The sequence below is a fragment of the Protopterus annectens genome, chromosome 12.part0 (assembly GCF_019279795.1).
Source record: "Protopterus annectens isolate FY-2018-M chromosome 12.part0, PAN1.0, whole genome shotgun sequence".
Taxonomy (NCBI): Eukaryota; Metazoa; Chordata; order Ceratodontiformes; family Protopteridae; genus Protopterus; species Protopterus annectens.
Window position 1 is genome coordinate 400,789,995 of NC_056746.1, and position 20,028 is coordinate 400,810,022.

Consider the following 20,028-nt stretch of genomic DNA (forward strand, 5'->3'; position numbering starts at 1 on the left):
ACCAACTGCGAGGCTGCACAACAGTGAGAAAAGGAAATTTCTACTTTCGTCTAAGGCAGTTTTGGCAAACTGGCTTCGGTTTCTTTGCATTTGCTGAAATCAACTTCGACGAATTGACATGCTCCTGTGCACAAAATGCATAAGTGTACTTAATGATTTAGCTACATGTACCTGTGCATTCCACTGGGATAATATGAGCATGACAAACGAGAGTAGTTACAACCTGCTCAAACTGCTGATCGTGGCAGTGTGTAGTGTATAATGTGCATATATATATGTGTGTGTGTGTGGTTACTGAGACAGTGTGTAAGTGGTTAATGTGAATTTTTCTGGTTAATGAGTGAGGGAGTTGTGTCTTCATACATGGCTAAACATTGTTATCACAGTTGATAATGTTATGTATATACTGTCTTTTGTTGCCACTCTACACATTTTGTTTTGTATCTATTGTCTATGTACTCATGGGCTAAGACTGAAATTGGGCAATTAGACGCTTGGGATCAGTGCTCTATCCTGGTCATCAAATTCAATTCAAATACATGAGTAGGTAAATAAACAAATAAAGTGATGTGTGAAGTGGAGTGCCTGTTGTGAGAGTAGATATGTATATGTCTACATCTGTGTCGTATGACCACTACCCAAAGTGATCTGTGCCTCATGTGTATGGAAGGATTGTTGATGCAGAGTGCATGGGTACTACCTGTGTTATGTCAGGGTGTGTGTGCGCGTGTGTGTGTGTGCGTGTGTGTGTGTGTGTGTGTGTGTGTGTGTGTGTGTGTGTGTGTGTGTGTGTAGGGGGTACTATGAACAGAAGTGGTTAATGTGAATGTGTGTGTTGTTGTTGTGAGGATATGTATTTATATATCTTTGTCTGTGTCCCATCGGTCTGATGACCACTGCCCAAAGTGATCTCTGGTTGGTATGAATGGAAAGACTGTGGTTGCAGAGTGTGCTTGTGCTACCTGTATGTATGTCAGTCTCTGCACATGTATATTTGTGTGTGTGTATGTGGAGTGCCTGAATGTCTGTGCATGTCTACATCTCTCTGTCTTGTATGTGGCTGGAGGGGACTGTGTGTCCCTCTGTTTTACCCATGCTACTTACTTGCACAGGATGGTAGAATGCTTGTTTGAACAGCTGTCCAAATCACTCAATTTATTTTATTGTGATCAGTGGCTCTCATGCATTTTATGCACGGCTATAGATCACATTAAATTGGAAAGGAGCAACTTACCCTGTTTGAGAAGGGTGAGTTGCCCTTCTGAACATTATGATTTCCATATATTCTCTTAAATAGTCCTACATTTTATTTTTGTCTAATGCCTATTTTTGTAAATGTGGAAGTTAAATTGCTGAATCCAGCACTGTTTTGCATAATGTTTATTTTTTAGTTAATTGTTTTAGTGGCTGCAAAAGGAACCTGGGAGCCAATAAATACTGTAATGTGTGATATGTTTGACATTTGTTTAAAGATCTGTAATGTGGGATTTGTTTGACATTTGTTTAAAGATCAAGGATGGGGGTATCTCAGAGAATTCAGTATTTTTCAAGACACAATGATTGTGTGTGTGTGTGTGTGTGTGTGTGTGTGTGTGTGTGTGTGTGTGTGTGTGTGTGTTGAAGTCTACCTAACAAGCACTTTAAGATTGAAACAACCCTTCTTCTCTAAAATAAGGGGCAAAGCAGAAACTAATCAGGGACACTATTTTAAATGTACTTTTTGCTCCCATGCTTGCCAGCCCTTAAGTCTCCCCTACTCAGACATGACCCTTCATTCTCTACTGCACTGGCAATGCTTGCCAGTGTTGGGGTGAGGCCTGTCTGAAATGGGCCATCATTCAGGAAACCATGAGGGTACTTTGCATACTCGCTGATATCCCAACTGTGAGAGCATTTTTATGGTGGGGGTAATAATACCACCTAAATCAATGCAGGGGCCTGGATTTCCTTCCTCTTTTAAGTGCAGTCTCCTGTATGCTTACTACAAAGGCTGCAAGCAAGCAGTGGATTGATGAGCCCAAAGCTTGACGCCAGAATGCATATTTCCATTCCCTCCTCTAAATGAACATGTCCGTGTACAGCCTGCTCTGTCCCACCCTTCCTATAGGATGGGCACATCCATTCTCCTCTGCCAGCTGCGTCAGTCACCTGAGCCGCTAATCAAACTTGGGTAACTGGGATTAAAATTAGGACTTGGAGAATTATTTTGGAGACTGCTAAGGCAGAAAAAATATATTTATAAGGAACCAATCAAAACAATCACTGTTTGTGTGCTGTATCCCAAAGGATATGAAGTCCAAAAAGTTCTTTTTATGAGGAACAGACCAAAAATATGGGGCAAAAATCTGGAAACTTGAGAGGTATGCTACCTAGCTACCTCTTACACACACACACACACACACACACACACACACACACACACACACACACACACACACACACACACACACACACACACACACACCTGCCTATCTCCCTTTTATACACACACACACACACACACACACACACACACACACACACACACACACACACACCCTCTTACACACACACACACCCCTTACACACACACACACACACACACACACACACACACACACACACACACACACACACACACACACACACACACACACACACACACACACACACACACACACACACACACACACACACACACACACACACACACCTTACCTCTCAACCTCTTAACAGAATAAAATGTGGGCAAAGCCAAATATAATGGTGGGACAAAGCCCCAGAAATAGGGACAGACCTTAAATATTGCTCTCACAAACTTATAAAGTCGATAGAATAAAAGGTATTGTGTTATCCTGAACTTTCTGAAGAATATGAAGTCTGAAACTCAAAAAAAATGGTCCTATTTATTTAGGCATTGGCGATGTATCAACTTCCCCTTTTTTCTGTCAAATCATGTACTTCGTGACAGATCACACATTTAGGAAACTGTGCAATAACTTGTCTTTTCAAAGCAGGAGCTCCTGAAATTGCCCTCAACCCTTTCATGTCTTGACACCATAGGTACAGCTGATTTTTACTACCTGGCCACATGTAACAGTGCAGCTCTGCACCTTATCTTGCTTTAATTTATTCAAAACAGGTCTTCTGTTAGGAACAGAATTGATACCATCAACATCACTAAAAAACAAATACATTGTTGTCTTACCCATGGAGTTAGCCAAAGCTCTGTCACCAGAAGTAGTTCTACACCATTGCTTTCCAAAACCTTTAAAAGAAGAAAAGTGAAAACTCACAAACTAAATGCACAACTTGACAAGGACAAACCATGAATGGGGGTCTACAAATAGTTCAGTCCCCTATTCTTCTGTTCAAAAATTAAGAAATGGACACCACAAGGAGGGAGAATCCTCAGACAGCAGAAAATCAACAATGGAAATCAAAGTAGATTAATAGATAGCTCAAGAATTCTGTCCTCATGGATTTGCCACAATAAATCCCCCCAAAAAGACAAATTTTATGAGGAACGGACTAAAATATGAGGCAAAAATCTGGACAGTTGAGAGACACCCCCCTCTCTCATTGTATACACACACACACACACACACACACATATACACACACACACAAATGCTTACCTACCTACATCTTATACATCCGCACCCACACCCACATCCCTACCTACTTCTTACACACACACATACCTACCTACCTACCTACTAATTACATACACACACCTATCTACCTACCACTTAAACACACACACACACCTACCTACCTGTCTTGTCTGTTCATTGTCTGCATTTCAAACGTCTTCTGATATTCAAATTCCATGCGTGCAGAAGAGGAAGACTTAAACAACAGGTTGCACAGAAGCAGAAGATGAAAACAGGTTGCTCACCTGTCGTATCTGTGTGACTGGATGCAAAGGGTGTTCTTAAAGAACACCCTAAAAAAACAACTTTTTTTTAATAAAAAATAAGTTTCCTGGCCAGCGGCCCCCCTCCCAGCCAGTGGGGGCCTCTCCCAGCTTAGTCTTTATTTTTGCCAGACTGGACTGGGTCCCCAGACCAGTGGTTGAAAAACACTGCTCTACACCATCAGAGATGACATAAATCAGAGGCACTTTTAATGTAGTGATCATTTAGTAAACTGACAGACTAAAAGGATTTGTATCGACTGGCATTTATTGAAAAACAAATATTTTATTACTATGATGTCTGGACTTATTTGATAACTTTATTACTTACTGTGCCCTATACCCGTGGTGGTGGTGCTGCGGTAAGGTTGTCGCCTCACATTAAGATGCTGTCCGGTTCGATTCTCAGCTAAAACGTCTTCTACATGGAAACATGCGTGAATGGACTTACCTTCGTTGAAGGTTGTGCATCAGGGCTGGTAACTCGGCACGTAAAAATCAACTACCAATCATTAGCGGACCGGAGTTCCGCTGTGGCGACCCCTAACCGGGAAAAGCCGAAAGACACAAACAAACATTACTTACTGTGCCCCATAAAACCACATATTTTATGAGGAACAGGCAAAAATAAGAGATGCCCTCAAAATCAGAGACATTTGAGAGATATGACTGATTACTAAGGAATTAAGAATGAGTGTTAGCTAAAACATTCTAACAGTTTTTAACACAGAAATAAAGGCAAAAGTATCATGCGATTGAGAGTATAGGGTGTATTGTGCTAGACACTCCAGATATCCAGAGAATCGGTTTCAGAATATAGGAGCAGTAAAAGAAAAATTAATGGATGAGAGAAACCACCTTGCTCATATGCTGTTGACTCCAAGGTGTCACTAGGATGGGGTGAAGAGGCACAAGGTGTTACTGGAAATGGTTGATAGATGCCATTTGGGATATAGTGCAGTACCAGCAATACTGTATTTGCTGTCAGAACTGAAACACTTAAAACTCTTTGTGTGGGGCATATAGCTATAGCAAGCCACATTCTACATTTGCAGCAAGCTTTTTTTTTCTTTTCCCTCAACTCAGAGAAGACTTTTTATTTTTCTTGGTCCTGAACTTACTTTTGTGGGGGTGTGCCAGATCAGTGTACCGCTTAATGTGCCAGATAACCTAGCTACAGTTCAATGTTAACTGGAAGAAGTTTTTTTTCCCTGCCCTTGGCCCTTAGTTGAGGACATCCAGACAGATCAGACAAGCAAGTGTGTGACCAATGCAAACATCTTTAATGTGCCGTCACTTAGAATTGTACAAGTATTTTGCACATTGCACACGGTACACTATATAGCTTTATTTTCACATTTTTAGTGCAGTTGAGTTTATTAAGGAAAGATTATTTATTTGGTACAATATTGCATCACAGATGTCCTTCATGGATGCATCTGCAGTCATAACAAATGGGTTGTCCTGTCGTCAGGCAGCCCTTCGGTCGGCCGGATTCCAAAGTCTGGGTCCGGCTTCGGCTGATGTCGCACTTCACCCGACGTCATCTCTGCTGGTCTTCGGGTATAAAAGCATCAGCCGACGCCATTTTCCTCAGTCTTTCTTGCCGCGTGGCGAAGCAGAAGCTGTTCGCAAGTGCCGGTCGGTCAGATCCAGAGATTACTACTACCGAATACTACTTCGAAGACTTCTAAAAAGCTAAGTACCCCGTTGGGGACCCTTTCTTGCCTCAGCCGATGTCAGAAAAAGTCAATAACTGTTTAACTTGTGGGAAACAAATACCTCATAAAGATTTCCACTCTTACTGTCTGCCTTGCTTAGGCCCAGACCACGACGTAGCAGCCTGTTCGGCCTGTGCTTCCTTCAACCGACGAACGCTTAGGCGTCGGTCGGAGTTTGCTGAACAGTATTTCGGATCAGATTTTGCATACATTATGCCATTGGATCCTCCGACTACCCAAATTGTTAAAAAACGCAAAGAAAAAGACCGACACTCGCGGTCTGCGGTTTCGGCTGAAACCACTGTTAAGCAAGCCGCGAGTGTCTCCGTTTCGGCCGAAACCGAGAAAACCGGTCAATCTTCAGCCGAATCCATGACTACTACTGAGGCTCCTGCTACCTTAGTTGAATCGGCCTCAGAAATTTTGCCTACAACTGTGGTTCCTAGTGATTTATCAGACACCATCCCTTTGGATGTCTCTACCCCAGCACGTGGTGCTGCTAGGCCTCCTGCAGACATGTCTATTAAGGCCTTTGCCAGGGCTAAAGCAGCCAAATCTGCTAAATCAGTGCCTGTCAAGCCCCCCTCACAGAGGCCCACTTCAAGTTCACAAATGCTTACTCTGGCAGAAGATTTAATATCCTTAATTAGGGGATCCCAATCTCACCCAGACAGGGCCTCTCAGCCCCCAGAAAAGAGACCTAGAGCAGAGCCCCCCGAGCCAGTGTCCTCTGATGATTCTGCGGATGACTCAGACATTACAGACCAGCCAGAGGACCCTTTTTCTACTTATGAAGATTCCGATGCTGAAGAATCCATTCCAGCTGCCTCTCCACCAGAGGAATTTTCCTTTGGGGAAACCTTACATGCCATGAGAGAACAATTCCAATGGCAGGGACAAGATTTCTCAGATTCAAGAAAAAGGCTTAGGACTTTTCTGCACTTACCACAACATAGGCCCTTAGCTATACCTCCGGTACCGCCTGTTGTGGATGATGCATTTAATGATGTTTGCACGGCTCCTGATTCTTTACCTCCAGCCCCTGCCAAACCAGATAGATTTTACAGGGTGCCAGACACTCATCACCACCTATACAAGGCCCCACTTGCAGATCCCAAACTATATCCCAGGGGCCTAAGGCAGTAGCCTCGACCACAGCAAAAACCCTATTCCTTCTGAAAGGGAATCCAGGTCCTTAGAGATGGGGAAAAAGTTTACACCTCTGCTACTCTCTCAGCTAGAGCTTTAAACTGTCAGTTTCATATGATCCAATACCAAGAGTTTATGCTTGATCAGTTAACTAAAAACTGTCCTCTGATGAATCCTTAGATAAGAAATATGTATTAGAAATGGTGAATAACATCCAACAGGTTAGTAACCATTCCTTAAAATGTGGCTATGATGCACTGGAGGCTTCATTTAGATCAGCCATGACTGGCACAGTGATAAGAAGGCATGCATGGTTGAAAGAACAGGTCTTACCGGATCATGTTAAAGCAAAGCTGTTAGATGCTCCTATGGATAAGGCCAGTCTATTTGGTACACCTGCCCAGCAAGTAATGAAGAAAATGGAAGAAAAGGCAAAATCTGTACAAACAGTTAAAGATTTCTTACAGGTTCAGCCCCAAGGTTTAGCAGAAACTGGCCTGCCAAAAATTGGTCCTTTCCAGACTCTACAAAATCCCAAAGGGCAGGAATAGACGCTCTAGAGGCAGAAATCAATCCAGAGGAGGTGCCTACAGAGGGCGACAGTGGCAAGGCAATAACCGAGGCACAGACACAACCACTGCCACTGCAACAGGACAATCACAGTGACTTGGCTCTGACACCGCCTACCAGGGAGCAAATAGCAGCACCTTTAGGCGGAAAGTTAGCCTTATTTTCAAAAATTGGCACTATATCACAAAAGACAAGTGGATTTTGCAAACCATAGACCAAGGCTACGGTCCCACTTCCACCTTACCAGTAAAGAGGAATGCCAAACCTAACTCCAAATCAAAAATAGAAGCTCTACAGCAGATAGCAATTAGCAAAGATGAGAGCTGTGGAAAGAGTACCAATAACAGAACAGGGCAAAGGATTCTACTCCAGACTCTTCCTAGTACCAAGAAAAGAAAAGTTGGAGATCTATTCTCGACCTGTCCGTCTTAAACACATACATCATTGTCCCAAAATTCAAAATGCTGACCCTACAGCAACTTCTTCCCATGCTGGGCAAGGAGTGTTGGCTGGTAACTCTAGATCTCAAGGAGGCATACCTGCACATCCCCATTCGACCAAATTGCAGAAGATACCTCAGATTTCTTGCAGGATCAGAGCATTATCAATTCTCAGCATTGCCCTTTGGCTTATCTACTGCACCCAGAGTATTCACAAAATGCCTGGCATCAGTAATCGCTCACTGCAGACTACAGGGAATCCAAATTTATCCATACCTGGACGACTGCCTGTTACAAGCGGACAACAAAAGCAAGCTGACAACAGATTTACAAAGGGTCATTTACTTGCTACAAGCCCTGGGATACACAGTCAATTTACAAAAGTCAAGGCTGATACCATCCCAAACAAGAACATTCTTGGCTGAATTGGACACAGTAAAACAAATGGCATTCCTAACTGCAGAAAAACAAAAAGAACTCCTTCTTTACTTCTTGGCATTAACAAAGCAGAACAAACTAACAGCAAGAAAAGTTCTGCAGGCCTTGGGTTTCATGGCATCATGTATAATCTTGGTCCCACATGCCAGACTGCATATGAGAAAGCTACAGTGGTACCTAAAGAATTTATGGTCTCAGCACAGGCACAGCTTAGAAACAGAAATCCCACTAATCCCATGCCTAAAACAGGAGTTCCTATGGTGGGCACAAGCATGCCAGTGAAACCCAGGCTTACCCTTCCACAACTTTCGAGCAAGCCAAACCATCACAACGGACGCCTCAGACCTAGGATGGGGGGCGCACATGCTGGACAAATGCACACAAGGATTGTGGACTCAAGACCAGCTGCACCTGCACATAAACCAAAAAGAAATGCTGGCAGTAAAACTGGCAATCCAAAAATTCAGACCATTCCTCAAAGAAGGCCATTTGATGATAAGGACAGACAACACCACAGTCATGTGGTACATCAACAAACAGGGAGGCACTCATTCATACCCCCCTATGCAGAATGACTTTGGACCTTTGGAATCTGGCTCTCAACTACAACATCCAGTTACAGGCAATATTTGTGCCGGGAAAAGAGAACACCCTAGCAGACATGTTAAGCAGAACCACCTCGGATGCTCACGAATGGATGCTACACCCAGACATCTTCAAGGCCATCACAAAGAAATGGGGAATGCCACAAATAGATCTATTTGCATCCCCACTCAATTACCAGCTCAAAAAATTCTGCACAAGGACATTCCACCCACTTGCATGGAAGGTGGACTCTCTATCCTTCAGCTGGAAAGGCCTGACAGCATATGCATTTCCACCTCTTCCCTTGATGCACAAGGTACTACTGAAAATCAAAGAGGAACGTCCAAGGATAATCCTGATAGCTCCGAATTGGCCAAGACAACACTGGTACCCATTGCTAAGGAGCATGTCTCGGGAGAGAATGTGGTCAATACCCCTGATGCCTTTGATGTTGACTCAGAACAATTGCAACATCATACATCCAAACCTAAAAACCTTGCAACTGACTGCCTGGAACATCACATAGCAGCAACTAACCCAGACCTTTCCCAAAGGGTTAAAGACATTATCCTTGAAGCCCGCAGACCTTCAACAAGAAGGAACTATGCAGGAAAATGGAAAAGGTTTGTCATTTGGAGTACTGAAAGAGGAAAAGATGTGTCGAACATAGATATTGCTAACATTCTGGAGTACTTGGCAGAGCTTCTACATACAGGCCTGTCCTATTCCTCCATCAAGATACATGCATCAGCTATTTCAGCAGAATACAGCTTCGATCCACCTGTCTTTTCGCACCCACTACTCAGGCAGTTCCTCAGAGGGATCAAGAATGTAAAACCTCCTAGGAAACCACCATTACCAACATGGGACTTGAACTTTGTGCTAGAAAAGTTGACACTCCCTCCGTTTGAACCAGCAGCAACAGCAGATCTGCAACACCTGTCATGGAAAACTGCTTTCCTACTGGCAATTGCCTCAGCAAGGAGGGTTTCGGAACTACAGGCCTTAATGGCAGTGCAACCCTTCCTAATCTTCCATCAAGATAGGGTGTCCATGAGAACTAATCCTACATTTATGCCTAAGGTGGTATCCAGAGTGTCTTTAAACCAGGCAATCCACCTACCTACCTTCTTTCCCAATCCACAGAACAGGGGGGAAAGACTACTGCATACCTTGGATGTACATAGGCAGTTACGCTACTACCTGGACAGAACCAAAAGTAACAGAAAAACTGACCAGCTTTTAGTAGCCTATGCAACGGGAAGGGAAGGAAAAGCAATTTCCAAACAGACAATCTCCAAATGGATAGGAAATTGCATAAGATTCTGTTACTCCTACCATGGAAAACCAATTCCACAGAACATAAGACCTCATTCTACAAGGGCTACAGCCACTACCACAGCTTTCTTACGAGGAGTGGCAACCAAGGACATTATTGAGGCGGCTACTTGGACCTCCGTGCATACATTTGCCAAGCATTATAATTTACCTCTATACTCTAGATCCCGAGCAGGGTTTGCCACTGCTGTACTGCAAGGGATCCTAACTACACCATAATTTTTCTTCCTCCCCCTAGTTTGGCTATGGTATTCTACCCATTTGTTATGACTGCAGATGCATCCATGAAGGACATAGTACAGTTTTGTACCTACCATAAATGTAGATGTCCGAACTGGATAGCATCTGCAGTCAGGATTATCCACCCTCCTTCCCCTCTGTGGTACTCCTAGGGTATTTACCCCCCTAATAGCTAGCTGGGGGGGAGTCTCTTATGGTGTATTTGTTTGTATATATGTACATACATGCTTATTTTTTGTGTTTGCCTTCTACTTTTTTGGAAACATTGGCATTTATCCAAAATTTAGCCTTCCAAGAGGGCAACTGGCATCTGGGGCAAGAAACACTGAGGAAAATGGCGTTGGCTGATGCTTTTATACCCGAAGACCAGCAGAGATGACGTCGGGTGAAGTGCGACATCAGCCGAAGCCGGACCCAGACTTTGGAATCCGGCCGACCGAAGGGCTGCCTGACGACAGGACAACCCATTTGTTATGACTGCAGATGCTATCCAGTTCGGACATCTACATTTATGGTAGGTACAAAACTGTACTTTACTCTACTTTTACAGGATTCATGATTAATAAACGCTGTTTCTGCAATGGACAGATCAGTGAAAAAAATCACTGAAAGCTAATTTCAGTGAGCACATACTAAAGATTTTTGCAGGGGTGTACAAACCCACCTGACCCCCCCCAAGTGGGGGGAACCTCTGCAAACCCCAACTTGTATAGCAACTCCATGGTTACACAACAGTAGAAAAAGAGCAATACCACTTGCTCACAGAAAGTGGCTTTCAGGGATAAAGAAGTCATACTGTTTTCTGTCAGACAAGCAGAGTTTACCACTCACATCCCTCTTTTACAGGCCTAGTTTTGCTGTTTAAGTACAGAATCATGTCTCACTTGGGGTACAACCATTTTTGAAGCCACAGTTAGAGCAGGAGTATCTGAAGATTTTTTCCTGTTGTTAGTTTCTTTATGTTGGTGTTCCACAAAAGGGGTTTATTTCTAAACTTGGCATTGTATTTCTAATGGATGTGGGAGCTTAGATAAGTGTGTACGTCAGTGGTAAATATGTCTCTTTTAACTATGGGATCCTCATGTAGTGGTGAGCTTTTGAATTTCATAAGACTTGTAGCTGGTGTTATGAAGCTTTCCTTGGAGTAGCCCCTTAAAACAGTGAAGATTTAGGGGATCTTTGTCTGGGATCTACTGGAAAATACCATGGCATGCTTATCAGATTTGACCACTGAGGGTATATGCTGCATAATGATGCCAAATTCATGAGAACCATATGTAGAAGGCTTGAGCCCCCTGTAAGATGAGGCACTAATTGGTATAGAGAGTAGACACTGATAGTATCCAATAATCTTTATGCATGTTTATTTTTGTGGTATATGTTCGCTACTTTATGGATGGATGATTGAAATTTGCCCTGTACGATTGTGTTTGGTTCACTGGTTAGGAATTCTAATATATTAAGGTACTTTTCATGGATTGTGTGCATTATGGTAGGGTTTCTGAAATTGGGTATGATATGATATGAAGGAAAGTTGTACCTCTATTTACCATGATATGTATCAATTCTAGTTCTTTATCTTAAATGCCTAGAATAGGCATGAGGTAATGAGATTATACCTGCCAGAGGTGGGGACAACCTCATCTGAGGGTCTAAATGAGTGGCAATCAGGCAATAAAATGAGTTACAGAAGGAGTGTTATGACTGTGTTGACACCATATTGTTATGCCTATGTTGATTTCTGTTTTCAATTGTTAGGTAAGCCTCAGGGTAACTAACATTTTGTTTAGGTGTCTAGTGTTGTGGTGTGTCATGTTAGTATAGGCTTGATTTGAATTTGTTAAGTTGGTAGATGTAGGACACTCACTTTGGCTAAAAAGGCACAGCTGGGGCTGGAGACATCTTGGCCAAAATTCAGAAGTCTATTTGAGAGAGGTGCAGGCCATCCTTAGTGAAGAATGTAGGACTGTGAACCATCTCCCTCAAGGACGACACACATTGGAGTCATAGTTCTCAACTTCTTAGCAGTTTCCCCAGTCTTTTCAGTAGGAAAATTGCTATGCTAGTACAGTTGTAGGGTCCTGTCACTTTCAGTTGTAGACACTTTGCTCAGAACATTATGATAGTAAAGTTCCAGGCTCATATGTTGAATATTGCAGCTTAAAATAGTGCAATATTTATTTGCTCAAAATTATTCAACAAATCTGTTTTTTTTTTTTGGAACAGAGTTGAGCAGGGATCTCCATGAACTCTGCGGTAGCACATCATTAATGGTTAATTAATCAATTATTTCCATAGAAGGAACTAAGCAATTCAACAGGGCAGATTAAGTGCATTGTGTTTTGTCAAATCTTGCTTTGATCATGTGAAATACTTCACAGAGCAGGGCAACACAGATGGGTTGCAATTATAATTTTAAAATAAATTAAGGAATTGCTGTAGTGTAAAAGAAGTGTTGCAGTGAGAGTTTTAAATTTCGTTAAGTCTTTGCTTGCTATAAACGAATGGTTCATGTAGAGAGTATTGCAAGCACAGCCATCTTAACAATATTTCTCATTACTTTAACTTTACATACGCAGGCAGGCAGAACTCCATATTTATCTAGGAAAGACCTTGTTCTTAATTAGGAAGTTATTGTTTCTGCTAAATCAGTTACCTAGGCCCACGTGGGCCTTCCGCCTAGATATATCAACTTTTTTCGCCTCTTAGGTGCATTTAATTATAATTCATGAAATGCAACATAGCTACTTTCATTTCTGTAATCAGCCTAACTATAACAGAATGTTCACCTTATTTATAGATTTACCATGGTCTCAGGATAGCAAACATCTCCTTCAGATATGGACCAAACTTGGAAACATGTATGAGGGCTACAGCAATGTTGTTATTGCCAAAGTGGACTGTGGAACAAATTATATTCACTCTCTTGGTGTTAAGCAGTACCCAGCAATTCTGTATTTTCCTGCTGGAGCAGGTCAGAAGGTAAGTATCTTTTATTTTACAACAGTACTGATACAGAAAATTATTCTGCAGAATTTTGTCTTTTTATATAGTTTTTGATGCTGTGATGGTCAGTGTTATAAAGACATTGTACCGAAACAAAACAATCAAAATGCTTTTTTTAATCTCTGAGCTGTTTATATAATGTGCAGCACAGGAGGTACAGGGATAATTCTTCAGACCAGACAGTAACCTTGCAACTTGCATGCTAGTATTTTCACTTCTTTATTTCATTGTGACAGACTGCCATTCTACATAGCAATTTTTTTCTTTGCTTCAATAAAAAGAATAGGGTCTATATTAGAACATCGAGGTTTCAAAACTTTGAATGTTCTAATATCTACTCCTATTCAGTGAAAGCAGAAAATACTGAAGCAACAGGAAAGCACATTTTTTCCTAGGGAAAGAATTTGGTTGTCCGTTTCTGTTGCTTCAGTATTTTCAGCGCTGTGGTGGAAAGTTACGGGTCGGGTTCAGGTGAGTGTGCGATTGAGTGCAGGTTAAGTTAGTTAGGGTTAGGGTGCGGGTTAGGTATGTGTGCGATTGTGTGGACGTGAGGGTTAGGTGAGTTAGGGTTAAGGCGCGGGTCAGGTAAGTGTGCGATTGTGTGGACGTGAGGGTTAGGGTGGGGTAGGTGAGTTAGGGTTAGGGCATGGGTGAGGTGAGTGTGCGATAGTGATGGATCTTAGGGTTAGGGTTTGGGTTAAGGGAAGTGGATAGTTAGTGGTATGTGTATAGTTTAGTGTAGGGTTAGGTGTAAGATTTTAGGCGTATGTGTGTGGATTACTGTTTGTTTGGTTGGTGTGCTTGTGTTGTGTGTATGTGTTTTGGAACAGCACATTTTTTTCCCTAGGAAAAAATTTGCTGTTCTGTATGTTCGATGTTTTCAACTTTCGCTGAATAGGGGTCGATATTAGAACATTCGAAGTTTTGAAACTTCAGTGTTCTAATGTAGACCCAAAGAATAGAGTATGGTTTCCAGTCCCAATTTAAACATTTGACTTAAAATCCATTACTGATGTTATGTTGAAATGTGCATATTCTGCATGCCCTTTGCTGCTATGCCTTAGATGTGGTATCAGACATCTTCTAGGCTCATTTATAACTAGTTGTGACTATGAGATCCCATTTTATTTGTTCAGTCAAGCATACTTATTGCAATGACCAGTATTTCATATCAGTATAACCAGTCCAGGCTGATCACCTTTATATTTTCTGCAGCTTTTCCACTATTTAATATGTAGGTTTTAGGTAATTAGGCACAGCTGTGCATTGTTAAGGAGTACTGTGAGATGGATTTGCATTCCATACAGAATGTTCCAGTTGTACTTGCAGTGCCACAGTTATACATATTAGGCAAATGATTTCCTAGAGTTTATGACAGGCATACCCACACCTGACAGAGTGGTGGCATATTAGACACCCTTCAACAATTTCATTTTACAAATTCATGTAGATGTTAGCACAGATCTGCAGAGGTTAGAGCTGCTGCCTATCTACTTGATTTTTCTTGTTTTCTGGCTGGAGTGCCTTCTCTGCAAAGTCTGCTTAGTGCTTCAGTTTCCTCCTACACTCCCAAAGAAAAGTTGTAGGTGAATTCTCTTTCTTTGAAATTGTTTATGTATTGTGTGTGTGTGTGTGTGTGTGTGTGTGTGTGTGTGTGTAACGTCAGAATGGGGATGTGTGCATCCTGTGATAGTCTGGCACACTGTTGAAGATGAACATTTATGCCTTGTACCCACTAAATGAAGGACAACCTTCAGATGCTCTGTGACCCTGCATCTGATTAAACTAGTAATCAGAGAATAAACAAGTGAATGAATGGAGTTCATGATTTGTAAAACTCCATCTTATTGGAAAACATCCGCAGCTTAATCCCCCCAAACTGAATTGAATTTTAAATAAAGTACAACTGACACTCTCTCTCTCTCTCTCTCTTTTTCTTCATTTAGATTGTGCATTATAATGGAGAAAAGACCTTACAAGCCTTTTCTGGCTTTTTAACCAGCAATGGCATACTGCCAGGTGAAAAGATGACCAAGGTAAAACTATCAATATGACTTTTTGTCACACAGTGTTACTCAAATGTTCATATAGATAAACAAATACAGTATATTTCATGAGCAGTCAACTTTCGCCAAAGAAACAATATAGCCACAGGACGAACGAGATCTTTATTAGTGAAGCGCTTTTCGTCTGCTTGAGAAGCAGACTTCTTCAGACATAATGTGAAATGTGCCAACAGACTTTATATATTTTAAAACATCGCTAATTGAAACAGTTAATTGGCTCATTAAACAATTCCTGACGTTCCAATTAAAATTAAAAGAAACTTGCTTCATCAATTTACTATAGCTTAACCCCACTAAGCTTAAATTAAAAATCCTAACCAATACTGTCCAGTAAGTACTAAAATTAAGTAAATAGTCAATAATAAAAAATAGAAATGTTGAATATAAACATTCTTTGCATCAAATTATGTCATCTTATGAAACATAAAAAACTTTAAGTTTATATATAAAAAATGGTAGAATGACATAATATGTATTGTGACATTGAAATACCAATAGAATAATAAAATAAATGCATCCAAATATATGTATAAGTTTACATAATGTAGACATACGCGTATGGTGAATATCTCTTATGGTATCTATATCTACATTAATTGGTGCCCGGAGGAATCAATACATAAATTAGGAACCTATGAATTAAATAACTGTGATGTGTCACCAAAATACATTCATACACCAAAAGTGGTGATACAATATGCACATATAAACTTTACAGTTACTACTTAATATAAGAAGTATACAATATTCAAAGACTAGGTTATGAATATATATATTTTTTACTATATTTAACTTCATCAATCTCACTTAACGCTTAAGGGAATTGTATATAGTTTAATTAATAAAATAAATTAAATTAAATAAAATACATGAAATGTGTTAACTACCAGGTGCCCTACCTTGTGAGGCTCTTTAGTTTCACTATACAACTAATAGAACAACTGTCATTCAAACCTGGATATGAATACGCATTTAATCTGATCTGCCATTTGAGTTCTAGTTCTTCAAGTAACAACTGTAAAGGAGCACCTCTCTTGTTTTCCAAAACCTGATCAATAACTATAAATTTTAAGGAATGATCACTAAAAGATGTGATATGTTTGGCCAATGCATTTTCCTGTTTTTTTTCTTTTTTATTGCGTATTGATGTTCATATATGCGTTCACGTAACTTACGCTCGGTCTTACCTACGTAGAACCCTGGGCATTTCTGACATTGGGCTAGGTATACAACCATGCAAGTATTGCAATTAGCTCTACATCGCATTTCAAAACACCTCTTGTTTATGAAAAATCTATTAGACTCATGTATATACTTACAATAATTACAGTTTTGACATTTATACATGCCTGGAGTTCGTGTGGAATTGCTAGCAGGGCATTCAAGTAATGTTTTCATGTTCCTGCCTTTCCTGAAAGTTATTTCAGGGCGGCAACCTACCTTACTGTACATTGTAGAGTTATTTTTAAATATCTCCCAGTTTTTCTTGATGATATCCATGAGGAAGTAACTATTAATGTGGTAAGTTAAAATTAGTCTAGGGTTGGTACTCGATATTGAACCCTGACTACTGATACATAAGTCAGAGGTGGAATTATTATTATTCTCCCCATGGGCAATTATTTTCAGAATAGGTTGATAAAAACCTCCAAGTCTTTTGCTACTCACTTCTTTGACCAAATCGTTTAATAATTGAGGTGGATAACCTCTATGTAAAAACATGTTGGTTAATAAATCACACTCGCTGTGAAAGTCAACGTCTAAGCTAGTAATTCAGGCTCCTATCTTTATACTTTTTGAAGGTGAAGAACCTGAAAGTATAATGATTCTGGACTCTTTCAATACCTCCACAGACTTTTTAATTTTCACTTCTTCTTTTAGTAATACCGCTATTGCATATTTAGATATATGGTTGGTTAAAAATTACGATTTAAAAGCGTTTGTGGCGAGTATCTATAGGAAAGCTACACACTCCAACTCTTTCTTACATTATAGCAGCTGCCACCCTAACTACCAGAAAAGATCGGTAGTTAAGGGACAACTTGTAAGAGCAGCCCGAATTACTAGCTTAGACGTTGACTTTCACAGCGAGTGTGATTTATTAACCAACATGTTTTTACATAGAGGTTATCCACCTCAATTATTAAACGATTTGGTTAAAGAAGTGAGTAGCAAAAGACTTGGAGGTTTTTACCAACCTATTTTGAAAATAGTTTCCCATGGGGGGAATAATAATAATTCCAACCCTGACTTATGCATTAATAGAGAGGGTCCAATACTGAGTACCAACCCTAGACTAATTTTAACTTACCGCATTAGTAGTTATTTTCTTATTGATATCATTAAGAAAAACTGGGAGATATTCAAAATAACTCTACAATGTATAGTAAGGTAGGTTGCCGCCCCGAAATAACTTTCAGGAGAGGCAGGAACATGAAAACATTACTAGAATGCCCTGCTAGCAATTCTACACGAACTCCAGGCATGTATAAATGTCAAAATTGTAACTATTGTAAGTACATACATGAGTCTAATAGATTTTCCATAAACAAGAGGTGTTTTGAAATGCGATGTAGAGCCAATTGTAATATGTGCATGGAGGTATATCTAGCCCAATGTCAGAAATGCCCTGGGTTCTATGTGGGTAAGACCGAACGTAAGTTACGTGAATGCATATATGAACATCAATGCGCAATAAAAAAGAAAAAACAGGAAAATGCATTGGCCAAACATATCACATCTTTTAGTGATCATTCCTTTAAATTTATAGTTATTGATCAGGTTTTGGAAAACAAGAGAGGTGCCCCTTTACAGTTGTTACTTGAAGAACTAGAACTCAAATGGCAGATCAGATTAAATGCGTATTCATATCCAGGTTTGAATGACAGTTGTTCTATTAGTTGTATACTGAAACTAAAGAGCCTCACAGGGTAGGGCACCTGGTAGTTAACACATTTCATGTATTTTATTTTATTTAATTTATTTTATTAATTAAACTATATACAATTCCCTTAAGCATTAAGTGAGATTGATGAAGTTAAATATAGTAAAAAATATATATATTCATAACCTAGTCTTTGAATATTGTATACTTCTTATATTAAGTAGTAACTGTAAAGTTTATATGTGCATATTGTATCACCACTTTTGGTGTATGAATGTATTTTGATGACACATCACAGTTATTTAATTCATAGGTTCCTAATTTATGTATTGATGCCTCCGGGCACCAATTAATGTAGATATAGATACCATAAGAGATATTCACCATATGCGTATGTCTACATTATGTAAACTTATACATATATTTGGATGCATTTATTTTATTATTCTATTGGCATTTCAATGTCACAATACATATTATGTCATTCTACCATTTTTTATATATAAACTTAAAGTTTTTTATGTTTCATAAGACGACATAATTTGATGCAAAGAATGTTTATATTCAACATTTCTATTTTTTATTATTGACTATTTACTTAATTTTAGTACTTACTGGACAGTATTGGTTAGGATTTTTAATTTAAGCTTAGTGGGGTTAAGCTATAGTAAATTGATGAAGCAAGTTTCTTTTAATTTTAATTGGAATGTCAGGAATTGTTTAATGAGCCAATTAACTGTTTCAATTAGCGATGTTTTTAAATATATAAAGTCTGTTGGCACATTTCACATTATGTCTGAAGAAGTCTGCTTCTCAAGCAGACGAAAAGATCTTCACTAATAAAGATCTCGTTCGTCCTGTGGTTATATTGTTTCTTTGGCGAAAGTTGACTGCTCCTGTTCCTTTTGGTTTTCCTAGTTTGCTGTTTGAGTTTTCTAACAGTATATTTCATGTTGGGGTGTGTGTATTGCATTTGACATTGTTCTTTAAAATAAAAAATCTTGAGCATAAAATGTCAATACAAGAGACGTACAGAAACGAGAGCAAATCACTCTAACAGACTTTTGTATTTGCAGAAACCAGCAGTCAAGGATGAGCCATTTAATAAAGAAGGCAAAGAATGGAAAACGAAGAAAGAACTTTAGCCACATTTGAATATTGATAAATCAAAATGACAAACAATATTGGTTTATTAAGATTTTAAGGGAGACGCAGCAGAGAAGATATTCTAGATGTTTAACGAAGTGCTCAGGTTAATTCAGACAGACAAATTCCAACCATATATACATTCACAATAAATACATAACATTTTACCCCTAAAAACAAATAAAGAGATATTAAAATATATTGTTTCAATATTTTATTAGAAAATGTGCAGAGCTAAAGTAGCTTGTTTTAAGGCTAATGTGAGATGGACAAAGTCTGAAATTTTGCTGAGTAATGCCTTTTGAGCTGTAGGGGGGTTACTGTCGAAAATCTTGTGATCTCTTTGGAAGAATTGGTGAGAGCAATGGTTTGAACTAAGCGATATGCAGTCAGAGTAAAAAGGGTAGGTACTGACAATATTTTTTCTTACTGTGTCTTATTCATTCTCTCCCACTAACCATCACCACCCTGTTAACCACTCACCAGTTTACACTTTACATCCTTTCAGGGTGATAGTGGTCTATCATCTGGGCACATAGTGTGTTTT

General features: G+C 39.8%; 1 protein-coding gene across 1 annotated transcript in view; it reads left to right on the forward strand.

The window, feature by feature from the left end:
• PDILT (protein disulfide isomerase like, testis expressed) overlaps positions 1-19,680 on the forward strand; it is a 261,556-nt gene extending 241,876 nt beyond the window's left edge. The window contains exons 9-11 of the mRNA XM_044089503.1: positions 13,180-13,361; positions 15,332-15,421; positions 19,412-19,680. Of these exons, the coding sequence (XP_043945438.1) occupies positions 13,180-13,361; positions 15,332-15,421; positions 19,412-19,480 (341 nt within the window). The 3' untranslated portion in view covers positions 19,481-19,680. The remainder of the gene's footprint in view (positions 1-13,179; positions 13,362-15,331; positions 15,422-19,411) is intronic.
• The last annotated feature ends 348 nt before the right edge of the window (positions 19,681-20,028 follow it).